At 53.9% G+C, this 13764-nt stretch overlaps 2 protein-coding genes across 3 annotated transcripts; both read left to right on the top strand.

Annotated features, from left to right (window-relative positions):
- Positions 1-103: 103 nt before the first annotated feature.
- On the top strand, positions 104-2649 carry MZB1 (marginal zone B and B1 cell specific protein). The gene is made up of 4 exons (XM_043912923.1): positions 104-807; positions 1620-1744; positions 2096-2206; positions 2305-2649. The coding sequence occupies exons 1-4, from the start codon at positions 631-633 to the stop codon at positions 2459-2461; spliced, it is 570 nt and encodes a 189-aa protein (XP_043768858.1). The 5' UTR covers positions 104-630; the 3' UTR covers positions 2462-2649.
- A 1167-nt stretch (positions 2650-3816) lies between these two features.
- On the top strand, positions 3817-12806 carry SLC23A1 (solute carrier family 23 member 1). Of its 2 annotated transcripts, none has more exons than XM_043912915.1 (15): positions 3817-4010; positions 5075-5136; positions 5764-5898; positions 6378-6535; positions 7163-7350; positions 7485-7552; positions 8093-8274; positions 8406-8526; positions 8777-8933; positions 9252-9399; positions 9927-10032; positions 10287-10416; positions 10515-10658; positions 11049-11144; positions 12546-12806. In XM_043912915.1, exons 1-15 carry the CDS (start codon positions 3929-3931, stop codon positions 12785-12787), a joined length of 2019 nt encoding a protein of 672 aa, XP_043768850.1. In that variant the 5' UTR covers positions 3817-3928; the 3' UTR covers positions 12788-12806. The 2 variants fall into 2 exon arrangements, with proteins under 2 accessions (XP_043768850.1, XP_043768851.1); XM_043912916.1 differs by having other exon boundaries at positions 3818-4010; positions 7262-7350.
- Positions 12807-13764: the final 958 nt, after the last annotated feature.

Here is a 13764-nt window from a genome sequence, read left to right as displayed (position 1 = left end):
CCTTAACATCCCCTACAATGCCGTCCATGCCTGGGTGTGGCTTGGGGGAGAGTATCACATGTGTCTTTCATACACTGTGGCATCCCTCCTTCAGCAAACCTGCCTCTCAAGGAGGGAGCCCTAGGCTGGCAATCACACCTGTGACCTCATTTCTTCTGGCAGCTGAGTGGTCAGTGGGCCTTGGGGAGCAACTAGGCTTGGGTTCCAGTCTCAGCATAGCCCTTCTAGCTGTGTGGCCTTGAATTTGTCACTCTTCTCTAAACCTTTGTGTTCTTGGGGGTAGATTTAAGACAACAGTAACCAGTCATCTCCTCCCCCAAGGAGCTTAGCACAGTGCCTGCCATGTAGCCTGTCCCAGGTCATGAGAGGTATCAGCTCCCATGTGTCTTTGCCCAGGCCCAGCCCCTCTCCTTGCCTCATTGGCTGGGGCCAGGGTCCCACGAGAGAAGGTGCACACGTGGAGTCTCCAGGGCCCTGGGGGAAGGGAGAAAATGAGAGGGGTGAAGTGTCAGTTCCCCATTGGTCTGGGCCAGGTGTTCTGAAGCAGCCCCCACTACACACACACACAGATGCACCCACACACCTGCACCCCAACCACAGCCCTTGCTTACTGAGTCAGCTCCACCGGCCATGAGGCTGTCACTGCTGCTACTGCTGCCGCTGCTTGGGGCCTGGGCCATCCCAGGGGGCCTTGGAGACAAGGCCTCACTCACTGCCACTGCCCCTGAGCTAGACGATGAAGAGAAGTTCTCAACTCACATGCCAACTCACCTGCGATGTGATGCCTGCAGGGCGGTGGCCTTCCAGGTGAGTCCCCTCTCCCCCAGCAGTTCTGCCCCTACGCAGGCCCCTTCTCAAGCCAGACCCTTCTGTCTGCCTCAGGTTCCACCACTGGCCTTTGATCCCCAAGCCCACCCCCAGGCATCAAGCTAGACTCAGCCTTCCATGATATTGCCATTTTCACCTCACCAGAACCTCTGTGCCTCAGTTTACCTGTCTGCCCAGCAAAGAGCAGACAGACCATCTCTGGGACATGAGGGAGTCCCTAGCTAGTCCTCTCAGTCTTCTCCCTTTCCAGGACGATCCTGAAGTCTGGACTCCTTCCCAAAGCATGCCTGGGGAGCATGCGGGTTTGTGCACGTGTGCATGTTTGTCTAGTCCGTGAGCCCATGAGCATGTGCGGGTGTCTTGAGTTCACATACAAACCTGTCAAGTGTGTCTGAGCACTTGTATGTGTGTGTGTGTGAGAGTGTGTAAGTGCTATGAGTACATGTGTCACTGATGACTGAGTGGTTTTATTTTCTTTCCTTGTTCTTGTGGTTTTACATTGCATGTGGTGATGGTGGGCAGGTGTGCCCTGCAGGAGGGTCCCCAGTGCCCAGGCCAGCTCAGCTTTGCCCACCCACCCACCTCATCCCAAGGCTGTCCTGCCTCAGCTGGTGCGTTCCCAGCTGTCTGGACCTGGGGGAGGGCCACGAAGTCAGCCTCACAGGTGCTTCCTGCTCAAAAGATTCCGTTGCCTCGTTCTTCCTCTGAGACTCAAGCTGCTGCTCTCCCCCACCCCTCCTTCCGCACTGAGTAGTTCTGAAGCCCTGGTTCTGAACCCCTCCTTGTTCCAGATGTGGCAACATCTGACAAAAGCTGAGGCCAAGCTTCTCCCACTGGACTCTGGGGGCCGTCATGAGCTGAGCGAGTCAGTATACACAGACGTCCTGGACCAGAGCTGCTCGCAGACCTGGCAGGGGTGAGTTGGAAAATCTGGCCCCTGCCTCACTTCTCCAGGGGCAGGCTGATGAGTGGGGGTCCCCATCCTCCCACTCATACCATACACACTCCACAAGGTCTCCGGCCCAAGGGTAGGGGCTGGTTGGGACAGACGCTGAACTCTGGAACTGGGAGCAAGCAGAAGAGTGGGTGACCAGGGGATAAGGGTATTGTGTGACTTTGGGCCAGGGGCTTCCCCTTTCTGGTCTTCAGTTTTTCAGCAGAGAGGACCAGAATCTGGGCACTAAACTTGGTAGATGTCCCATGTGCCCCGCTTCGGGTAGATAAAGGCTCCACTGATGCTGTCTCTCTCTCCTCCCTCTGCCTCCAGCTATGGAGTTGGAGAAGTGGACCAGGTGAAACGTCTCATGGGCCCGGGACTTAGCACAGGGGCACAGCCGAGCGTCATGGTGGTGATCATGGATGGACTGTGGCCCACCAGGTGATGACTGGAGGGCTGGAGTGGGATGGAGCCCTTGCAGCCTTGATCTGCCCATTGTAGGCAGGGCAGAGTCTAAGGCTCCTGCTGGGCTCCTCTAGGCTCTCCAAGACCTGCTTTCACTACCTGGGGGAGTTTGGAGAAGACCAGATCTATGAAGCCCACCAACAAGGTCGAGGGACCCTAGAGGCTCTGCTGTGTGGAGGCCCCCGGGGGGCCTGTTCGGAGAAGGCTCCAGACGCAAGAACAGAGCTCTAGTCCAACTCCTCCTTCCCGGTCAGCCCCTGAAGAGAGCTGGCCTCCTTCTTGATCTGCCTCCCTCCTTTCTGCAGGCGGCCTGGAGGGCGGGTGCAGGGAGGCCTCGCTCCCTCCCTCCTCCAGCTTCAGGGGCCTGGAATGTGGCCAGGGCCTTTCCCTCTGGACTCAAATAAAACCAGTGACCTCGATTCCTTCTCTCTGCAAAAGATTCTTGGGGGGCTGGGAGGATAAACATTGGTGTTTCTGCTTGAGAAGGCCAGGGACAAGCCCCACAGTTTCCCAGAGGTAAGTGAGATCTGTCATGGTTGAAAATGTGAGTGAGCTGTCAAAGGCACATGAAATCAGTTATCAGCACGTTTGGAACTCCAGATCCCTCACTAGAGAAAACGAAAGCCAAGGAAAACTCCATCAGCACGTCACCTGCGGACACACCCACCACAGGCACTGCACTCTCTGTGCCCCTCCCAGAACACTAGTCTCCCTGGGTCTACGCCCAGCGGCTGCTCACTTTCTGGACTCTGCTTTTGACCCAGCTGGCATGCCTGGGCCCTGGGACAGGGCAGGGCTGGGCAGGGTTCCCAGAACAGGCTGTATTTTGGATCTTGGCTCTACATCCTGCTCTCCCCAGAAATTCTTCTCACCTGTGGCCCTTTATTTAGCAGCAGAGAAAAGAGCTCCACCTGGGTTGCACCTGAGTCTGGATATCTGGGGTCAGTGATGCTCAAGCTTGCAGTTTCCTTTGTATCTCTGGGAGGTGGACAGAACAGACACTATAATACTCTGTTGACACCTTGGCTCAGACAACAAAAAAGACTCAGGCAGAGTCCTAGGCGAAGTGGCAGGGCTGGGAGGGAATTCACATTTAGGGGGTGGGGGAAGGATAGTGCTGGAGGAATGGGGGTGTCCCGGGCAGGCCCTGACCACTGTGGCTTCCCTGAGCTGCCCTGCAGCCCAGCGCTCTGTGTTCCATCACCTATTCTCCACCTGTCTGAGGCCCCTCCCCTGGCCCTCAGGAGAGAACCCTGAAACCCAAGGAGAGCCAGGGTCCAAGGCATTGGCTGAGGCGTCAGAAGTAGCAGGTGTAGAGCTGGGAGCCGTCATATGGACCTGCGTGGTCCTGTGTTTGTGGAGTGACAGACTTTGCATCAGACTCTGGGTGTGTTTGTGCAACTGTGTATCTGAGATCACGTGCAACTTGCCGGCCTTGTCTCCGCGTGTGTGGTATGTGGTTTGGGTTGACTTGAATGACCAAAGGACAGTGTGTGGAAAGGGTGGGGCTGTCTCTCCAGCCCCCTAGGGAGTACCGAGGAAAAGAGGGTGGGGAGGAAAGTGCTGAGGAGTACAGGCTTTGAACTGGTCAGACAACTTTGGGAACCTGGGAGCAGTAGCCAAGAAGGGAGAGGAGAGGACAGGCAAGCAGAGCAACGGGCTGGAGGCTGGACAGGCCTTTGGATTCAGGACTGTGACATGAAGCTGCTACCCAGCTGGACAGCGGTGCTGCCTGGGAGCCCTCGGGGCAGGGCCTGGCCGTGGGCACAGCGACTCAGAAGTAGGTGGACCCTAAGGGGGCTGGGAAGGCACAGAAGGGAGCTGAACCTGGGACCTGGGACTCAGACCCCACCAGCCAAGAGTCTCAACCCCTAGGCTTTCCCCAACCCCTAGGAGGGGAAGATGGTCCAGCCCAGGGCTGCTTCAGGGGCTGTGTGGCCGTCACACAGGGCCTTATGCTTAGAAAAGCCCCCCAACTTGGTTTAATGCTCTGCTGTTGCTTTTATAACACTTTTGGAACAGGGGGTCCCAGGTTTTCATTTTGCACTGGGTCCCACAGAGCACACAGCTGGTCCTGGCTGGGAGGGAAGGAAAGGAATCCTTGTTCCTGACACAGAGGACAGGCAAGACCGGACTAGCTCCAGCAGCTCCTTGGGCCCATCTGATTTTGCCTCAGGGACCCTGAGCAGTAGTGGTGGGGAGGGCAGCCCTTTATGACATTTAATGTAGAAATAAACACGGTGGGTTTAGGCATTCAGGCAAACCTAATTTTTAGAATGGTTTTCTAAAACCTTGCGACCCATGTGGCCTTGGTCAGATCACATCTCCTAAATCTGTTTCATCAGCTGTAAAACAGGTTAATAGCACCCAGAGCCTGGGGTTAGACTTGACAATACAAGGATGTTGCTTGGCACACAGTTGTTCCTCAATAACAAGATGGGTTATGATGATGATAATGATTAACTTTTTATTAATAAGTAGGGAAAAGCCTGATTCAGAGTGTGACATCATACGTGCCCAGGTTCACTCCCTTTCTCCTCACCTCACCCAGAGCCTGGTACCCTTCCAAGGTTGTCCACTCCTCACCCTGGCCCTCTTTTGGAAAACTCATGGCCCGTGCCCAGGCTCAGGTTGTGGGCAAGCAAGGGAGTGCTCTGGAGGTACATGTGGCAGAGGCTTGGGCAGCCTTTTCCACTACAGCCAGAGTTAATACGTTACCTCAGGCTGGGCCCTCCTTTCGCAATCAGCGCTAGAGATCTGGTTACAGATTTACTTCAAACAATGTCTGATATGTGGAGTAAAGTCCTCCTTGGCCTTCGTAAAGCCATCCCTCCTTCTCCTCAGGAACAGCTCACACCTGTGCCCCAAAGATGAGGGCCCGGGAGGACGCTGAGGGCCAGACACAGGTGCTGGGGGATGAGTGGGGGTGGGGGTGTGGGGAGGGTGGGGGTGGGGGTGGGGCCCTGTGCAAGCCTGCTCCCTGGGAGGGCAGAGAGAAAAGTTCTGATGAACTGGATCAAGAGTAACTGTCCCAGGTGGAATGTGGCAACTGGGGGAGGGGGTGGGGGTGGCAGTGGGGGTGAAGGAGATTTCTGCTTTGGGACTGGCTGACTCCAGCTTGGAACCAGCAGGGGCCCAGCCTACCACCCCACTAGCGGACACTCCAAGGACCGGGGCACTGGTGGGACCAGAGTGGGTCCAAGAGGGTCTGTCACGGTCTTCAGCCCTCTTGGCCTCTTCCTGGGGTACCTCTAGGCTTCTGACTCACGGGCCCATTCCCTTGGCTAGAAGGCCCAGGTTCTGGGGGCTCCAGGAGCTAGCATAGTGGACTTGTTCCTGCACAAGGCAATGTGAGGTGGGAGCCAGGTGTAGCCAGGCCAAGGGAGAGCTGGGTGGGTGAAGCTTGAGGGAGGGCAAGGGCCCCCATCTGTGGAGCTGTCAGGCCACTCGGGGCACCTGATTGATTCTGAAGCAGAATGGACTTTTCTGGGTGTCACCACTCCCTGCTGAGTTCTTCTCTATGCTGCCCCCAGCATGAGTCCCTGGGCTCAGCAGGGACCTCCACGAGGCACCCCCCAGTGTCCCTGTCCACAGAACCCAAGTTTGACATGTTGTACAAGATCGAAGATGTGCCACCCTGGTACCTGTGCGTCCTGCTGGGCTTCCAGGTGGGCGTCTTCCCAGGGTCTGCCCCCTGCACACCCCCCGCCCCGACCACCCTGCACCTGCCCCAGGATCCCAGCCCCCTCCCTGGCCAACGAGGTCTCGTCCTGGGTAACAGGAAGAGAAACCTAAGGTCAGAAGCAGTGACTTGTCACCAAGCCAAGTCGATGGGGAAGAGACTTGATAGGGCCCGAAAGGGGTGGCGCATCACCCGCCGGGGGAGCGGGAGTGACAGGGAGGAGGGCCCACTCCACAGAAGCTGTGGGAGTAACTTGGGGCAGATTAACGACTCCCAGAGAGGTGAGCAGTCGCTCTGTGGGAATCCCTTATGCGAGTATCAGTCCCAAGGGGGCTCCCTGGTAGGGGTGGCCTGGGCTCAGGCCCACTGAGGCAGGCCTGAGGGCTCTGAGATCCCCCCTGCTTCCTGGTGGGCTCCCTGCGTCCTGTCTCACACGCTCTCGCCCCCACTCTCCCCCACCCCTAGCACTACCTGACGTGCTTCAGTGGCACCATTGCTGTGCCCTTCCTGCTGGCTGAGGCGCTGTGTGTGGGCCGTGACCAGTACATGGTCAGCCAGCTCATTGGCACCATCTTCACCTGTGTGGGCATCACCACCCTCATCCAGACCACACTGGGCATTCGGTGAGCTGCCCCATGTGCTACCTGCACCTCTGACCCCGTTCCTGTAGACACACGCAGTGACCCACACAGCAGGAGCAGTCTCAGAGGACTCTCGTGGGACACAAAGAGCTGCTATTTGTGTCCACCTGCTGCTTTGGTTTCCAGGCCAGACTTAGAGCCAGGCGGTTGGGGGTCCCACCCTGAACCCCTGGGGGTTCCTCAAGGAAGAGGAATGTGCCTAGCTGGGCTCTCCTCTGTTAAGCCTTACTCTGGGTAATCGGGACCACTTGCTCTCCTGCTTCCAGGGCCTTTGTGGGCCCCTTCAATGGCCTGTCCTCCTGGGGGCTCTCTGCCCCTTCTGCATAGTCCTAGGCCTGGGTGGCCTAAGGATGGTTGTTTGTGGGAAGGAAGGTTGTGAGCAGAGCTTGCACGCAGGAGCCGAGCTATCCACTCCTGTGCCCATGGCCCATCACAGTGCAGGAACTGGTGCTGAGAAGGAAAGGGAGCAGGTTATGGGCTAGGGGCTCCGTTTGTTTTCTTTCTTAGGTGCCCAAAATGTCCCAGAGTCCGGCCTGAGGCCTCAGTGACTTCCCTCTGTTCTGCCCCGGCCCCTGTTCCTCTGTGTCTCTGTCCCTGGGATTCTCCCAGCGCCGCTCTCTGCCGACCCCCCGCTCCCCATCTCCCTTATCTCGTTCCTGCCTCCCCCACTCCCATCCTGTCCCTGTGGCTCTGTGCCTCTGTTTTCAGGCTGCCGCTGTTCCAGGCCAGTGCTTTTGCATTTCTGGTTCCAGCAAAAGCCATCCTGGCCCTAGAGAGATGGAAATGCCCTCCAGAAGGTGGGTGCATTTCTGGGGTCTGCACTGGGAAGGGGAGTCCCCGGAGCCTGGAGGTCGGGGCTGTCCCGTGTCCATTCAGGGCAGCATCTTTACTTTCTCTCTGTCCATGTATGTGTTCCTATCTCTGCCCACAGAGGAGATCTATGGTAACTGGAGTCTGCCCCTGAATACCTCACATATTTGGCACCCACGGATACGAGAGGTGGGTTTGCATGTGGGGTAGAAAAGACCTGGACTTGAGGGTGTGGGCTAGATGGAAGGGAAGGTCACTGCTGAATTGGGGGATGTGAGAATGTGGTCCAGGAATTTTTTCTTTATAATTTTATTTAATTAATTAATTTATTTTTGGCTGTGTTGGGTCTCGGATGCTGCATGGGCTTTTCTCTAGTTGCGGCGAGAGGGAGCTAGTCTTCGTTGCAGTGCATGGGCTTCTCGGTGGGGTGGCTTCTCTCGCTGCAGAGAACAGGCTCTAGGGCAGGCAGGCTTCAGTAGCTGCATCGCGTGGGCTCAGCAGTTGTGGTACCCGGGCTCTGGAGCACAGGCTCAGTAGTTGTGGTCACGGGCTTAGTCGATCCGAGGCATGTGGGATCTTCTTGGGCCAGGGATTGAACCTGTGTCTCCTGCATTGGGAGGCAGAGTCTTTACTACTGAGCCACCAGGGAAGCCCTTTGGAACTTTTTTTTTTTTAACATAGATGTCATGGCCTCTACATAGTGACTTACAGCTGATCTTGCTTTTCCAGGTCCAGGGTGCAATCATGGTGTCCAGTATGGTGGAGGTGGCGATTGGGCTGATGGGGCTGCCTGGGGCCCTGCTCAGCTACATCGGGCCTCTTACAGTCACCCCCACTGTCTCCCTCATTGGTCTCTCTGTCTTCCAAGCTGCTGGTGACCGAGCTGGCTCCCACTGGGGTATCTCAGCTTGGTGAGTGGGAACCAGGCCTGATCCTTGCCCAGCCCCAGTCCCTCACTTCCCTCGTGTCCTGCCCCCTTAGCCTTGGCTCTTGCTCCCAGCACAGCCTACCAGCCATCTTCTCTTTGTGTTTCTGCCCCCAGCTCCATTCTCCTGATCATCCTTTTCTCCCAGTACCTGCGAAACCTCACCTTCCTGCTGCCTGTCTACCGCTGGGGAAAGGGCCTCACTCTCTTCCGTGTCCAGATCTTCAAGATGTTTCCCGTGAGTACCTGATGGGCAGCTTGGACTGGGACTAAGGCAGGGGCTGGACCTATGTCCAGGGCCAAGGTTGGGGGGAAGGGCCAGGGCAGTAGGGGAGCTAGAGGCAAAGATGAGGCCCCAACCAGGAATGGGGGCTGGGGTCTGAGCTAGGGCTGGGACACAGGCTGGGAATGGGGCTAAGGTTAGCTGGTTAGCCTGGACTGAGCTCTCCTGGGCCCTCTGTGCACCCCTCACCCCACCCTCACTTCAGATCGTGCTAGCCATCATGACCGTGTGGCTGCTCTGCTATGTACTGACCCTGACGGATGTGCTGCCCTCAGACCCCACAGCCTATGGCTTCCAGGCACGAACAGATGCCCGAGGGGACATCATGGCTATTGCTCCCTGGATCCGCATCCCTTATCCCTGTGAGCAACCCATCTGGGCCCCTCTGCCTCCAACTGAGACCATCAATGTGGCCCCTGGTGACCCCAGTCCATCTGATGACATAAGTATCAACTGCACATTTAAAGTGTTCCAGGCAGAGTGCCGGTGTATTCCAACACAGCCTCACTCCAGCTTTATGACTAGGTGATCCCAAATAAGCTCCTGCAACTGTACAACTCCCATCCCAGCCTGAGATCCTTTTACCCCTCCCGCTGCTCTACCCAAGTACTGCCTGTTCCACTGCCTAACCCACCTAGGAACACTCACTTCATCCATCCTCCTTCTCCCTGTTGCTTCAGGTCAGTGGGGACTTCCCACTGTGACTGCAGCAGCTGTCCTGGGAATGTTTAGTGCCACGTTAGCAGGCATCATTGAGTCCATTGGGGATTACTATGCTTGTGCCCGCCTGGCTGGTGCACCACCCCCTCCAGTACACGCTATCAACAGGTATGCCCACCTGCCCTCCTTAATGTCTAATCCCCTCAGGGGTCACTTGGAAGCAAACATTGGGACAGAGTTGAACCCCAGAGGAGGGGGACAAGGAGTTGGGCAAGTCACTAACTCACCAGGATTGGTCCTCCTTACTTACGAAGTGAGGATGCTCCCATCACTTACTGTTTCGAATAGCTGAGGAGATAACAAAGCTCAGAGAAACTAGTCACTGACAACCTTCCATGTGTGTTCTCTTGCAATCCATTAATGGCTCTGTAAGACAGGTACTCCTATTGTCCTCATCTTACAGAGGAGGAAATTGATGCCCAGAATCACCCAAGGATTAAGCACCAGGACAGTGGAACTAGCATTCAGACCTGGGATCCTGGCTTCCAGACCCCCTCTGGCCTGGAGTAGGGGACTACTATGGACTGTTGTAGCTCACACAGTCCTAGAGACGTGAGAGGTCTAGCCAGGGCAATGGGAGGACGCAAGCCAGGATAGAGCACGGATCAATGCCCCCACTTGCTCTTTCCTTACAGGGGTATCTTCACCGAAGGCATCTGCTGCATTATCGCGGGGCTGTTGGGCACGGGCAACGGGTCCACCTCATCCAGTCCCAACATTGGCGTCCTGGGGATTACCAAGGTGCCCGGCTTAGCCAGAGCGGCCCAAAGCCCCGCCTCCATTCCACATACCGCAGGCCCTGCCCCAAGTCCGTCCTACCTTGGCCTAGCCCCACTCTGCCTTTGAGAGGCCCCTCCCGATCCTGCCCTGACCCGTCTGTGCCCTGCTCTTGTAACAGGCCCCGCCCACCTACCACACCCCTCCCCTCCTGCGCAACTAACTCTCCCCCCAGCCTCGTCCTCTGGGTCTAGCCCCAACCCCTGGCTCACTGGCAGGTGGGCAGCCGGCGCGTGGTGCAGTATGGTGCGGGCATCATGCTAGTTCTAGGCACCATTGGCAAGTTCACAGCTCTCTTCGCCTCGCTCCCTGACCCCATTCTAGGGGGGATGTTCTGCACCCTTTTCGGTGAGTGTTGCGTGTGCTTTTGAGGACGCAGCGTGGTCGCATTGAGTGGAGCCCACTCAGAGGGTTAGGAGCCTCTAGCGCTTCTCTTTCGCCCTCAGGCATGATCACCGCTGTGGGGCTGTCTAACCTGCAGTTTGTGGACATGAACTCCTCCCGCAATCTCTTCGTGCTTGGGTTTTCCATGTTCTTCGGTCTCACGCTGCCTAATTACCTGGACTCCAACCCGCACGTCATTAATACAGGTATTCCCGAGAGTCTACCCATCCCAGGGTGGGGGAGGTATGGTGGGCTTGACTCTGAGCACAGCTTCTTCCCTCAAAGGCTCCACATAGCCAGAGAAACAAATCCTCCCCAACTCTGGATGTTAGTCAGCAGCCAAGTGGCTAATTAATAACTGTCCTTTACTAAGACATTTTCTGTGTCTTAGCTTTACATGTGCTCTTTTAGTTTTCACAACTCCATGAGAGGATACTATCTTCATGTCACAGGTGAGAGGGGTTAAATGATTTGTTGCAGGACAAGCAGCAACCAGCAAACTAGGATTTGAATCCAAGGGTGGGAAAGGCAGAGGGTATAATCCTGAATGTCCGGATGAGGCCATCACATTCACTGGCCTTTGGCCTGTTCCACAGGCGTTCCTGAAGTGGACCAGATTCTGACTGTGCTGCTGACCACAGAGATGTTCGTGGGTGGGTGCCTCGCTTTCATACTGGACAACACAGTGCCAGGTATGGGTCAGCCTTGGGATGAGAACAGAGAACCATGGTGGACTAATGGACAGTCCACCAGATGTCTCCGGAGCCGTGGCCAGGTCAGATGCAACGCAGGCTCTACAGGGAGAGGCAGGAACAGATGGGCTGGAGGGGGAGACCACTGGCCTCATAGAGGCCAAGTTTCCTCTTGGTCTTGAAGAGGATGTGGCTAGGAGAGTCCTTCCTGGGCCCCATGAATTGTTTCCTTTCCATTTCTTGGTTGCCACTGGATTGAGGAGTGCCTTTGTTTTCTTAGGACAGGTGGGAATGTAGCATTAGTATGTTGGCAAAACCCACTCCAGATATGCCAGTGATCTGTCATGCAGATGTAATTTTTCAGACCTTGGTGAAAACTGGGTTGAAAGCAATTTAGAGCAGTAAGGTGAATGAGCCTGGGCTCGAGTCATCCAGAGCACTTCCTGGATGATTCTGGATGGGCCAAGGAGGCTGGAATGTGGACAAGAGTTGAAGACAACACAGGGAGGGGTGTGGAAGGCAGGTGGGGAGCATGCACTGGTGGTCGTGTCTGGCAGTGGTGAGGAGTGCGGTTGAGATGCCTGTCTGGTGCCACAGCTCCAGCTCCTCCTCCAGGTGGTCTCTCCCGAGTATCCCAGCCCTTCTTCAGATTTTGGGATACATCTGGTTTCTCTACTCATGGGGTTTTTCAACCTGGCCTGCCAGTGTATGGAAATCTCCCCTTACTTCTACTTGTCTCCAACCTCATCTCTCTTGTGAAAACCTCAGAGAATTCACAAATCCCTCATACCTACTTCCCCCAATTTGTGAAAAACCTCTTGTGTATCCCTAGCACCAACAAAGATTTTACTTAGCTTGACTTTCTGAGGTTTGTATTACAGTTTATTTTCCAAATATGGAATCATAATACCGAATATTAAGACTGATTACAAAAAAAAAAAAAAAGACTGATTACAGTATTTCAAAATATACCTTCCTACCTCCACAGCAGTCTGGGCACTACTTGGTCCCCACTGGCCCAGCAAACACCAGCCCTATACTCAAGGTGAAGGCTGACAATTAGTTAACTTAACCTTCTTCATCATAAAATTTTGTATAATAGTGCATATACAACTCCCACCAATGTTTCAAAGAAATTAGACAATGAACTTAAAGCACTTAAGCATGGAGCATTATGGCACACTGTAGATATGCAAGAAATGTTGATTATGTATAACCAGTATATTTTAGGGATCTCTAGAGCTCTAGCCAAGTTAGGAGCTGAGATCATACATTCAACTTTGCTGGACCAGAGAACTGAGAATCATGATAACTCTGGAATTCTTCCCTCATGACTAGGTTATGGGGAAGGGAGGTAAGCAGAGGATTGCTGGCTCTGGTGACCCCTTTGTCCACTTGCAGGAAGCCCAGAAGAACGAGGTCTGATACAGTGGAAAGCTGGGGCCCATGCTGATAGTGAGATGTCTTCCAGCCTGAAAAGCTATGACTTTCCCATTGGGATGAGCATGGTAAAAAGAATTTCCTTTCTGAAATACATTCCTATCTGCCCAGTCTTCAAAGGATTTCCTTCAAGGTCAAAAAACCAGCTTCCAGATGCAGAAGATATCCCAGAAAACAAAGAGACCGTGTACACCAAGGTCTGAAAAATTACTCCCAGGAAAGGTAGGACTGTGTTAGTCTATGGCTTTTGTTGGAGGGTTGGAAAATCACAACATTCTTATGCTTTAACCAAAGAGACAACTACTCAAGTTTTGTCTCAACTTTGAGACAACTACTCAAGGTTCCATTTTTGTGACCTATTTGACCATTTTTTTTTTTTTTTTCTTTGACCATTTTCAATGGAAAGGCAAACTGGGTAAAAAGTCACTGTATGTATGTGGAACTCCTTAGCCATTTTGTAGTGACAGCGGAACTTCCCAAAAAGTGTGGGCCATTAACCCTGTAGGAGGTTAAAAGTATGCTGAAATACTGATCCTTTGGCCTTTGGATTTTATAGTGACAGTGGAACTTCCCAACAAGTGTGGGCCATTAACTGTGTAGGAGGTTAAAAGTATGCTGAAATATTGATCCCTTCGGCCTTTGAGTATCTGAACTGATACTGGGTCAACTAGAGCCCATGATCCATAACCTGTAGCTATAGGCAACCTCATTCATGCACTCCAGTATGATAAATTATACTTCATGACATGGAAAAGGTTGAGAAATGACACAAGTATAAGAATATTAAAAATTCTCTCACATAAGGTGCCCTGTTTCAATAGTTCTAATAAAACCTCTACAAAACAGAATGATTTCAGTTACCCTAAAACTACGCCATACAGGCCCAAATGGGGTGATGTCGTCTCAAGGTCTTAAAAAAGGTAGTTTTAACGTGCACATTGCCACAGATGGACAAGTTCCAACAAGGTGAGAGCTTAGCTTAGATGACTCCATGATAGAAAGTTCTAGTTAAGTGATTTATTACTTTGTACCAGGGGATGGTCTCAAGCGCTTGATGTGTTATTATTAACTACATACACTCCTGAGATAGATACTGTTATTACTACCATTTTAACAAGGTGGAAACTAAGGCACAGAAAGGTTAAGGGACCTACCCACAATCACTAGACTCAAATTCAGG

The sequence above is a fragment of the Cervus elaphus genome, chromosome 9, assembly GCF_910594005.1.
Source record: "Cervus elaphus chromosome 9, mCerEla1.1, whole genome shotgun sequence".
In the NCBI taxonomy this organism is placed as follows: domain Eukaryota; kingdom Metazoa; phylum Chordata; class Mammalia; order Artiodactyla; family Cervidae; genus Cervus; species Cervus elaphus.
The sequence above is the reverse complement of the archived record's forward strand: the minus strand, read 5'-3'. Positions and strand labels throughout refer to the sequence as shown.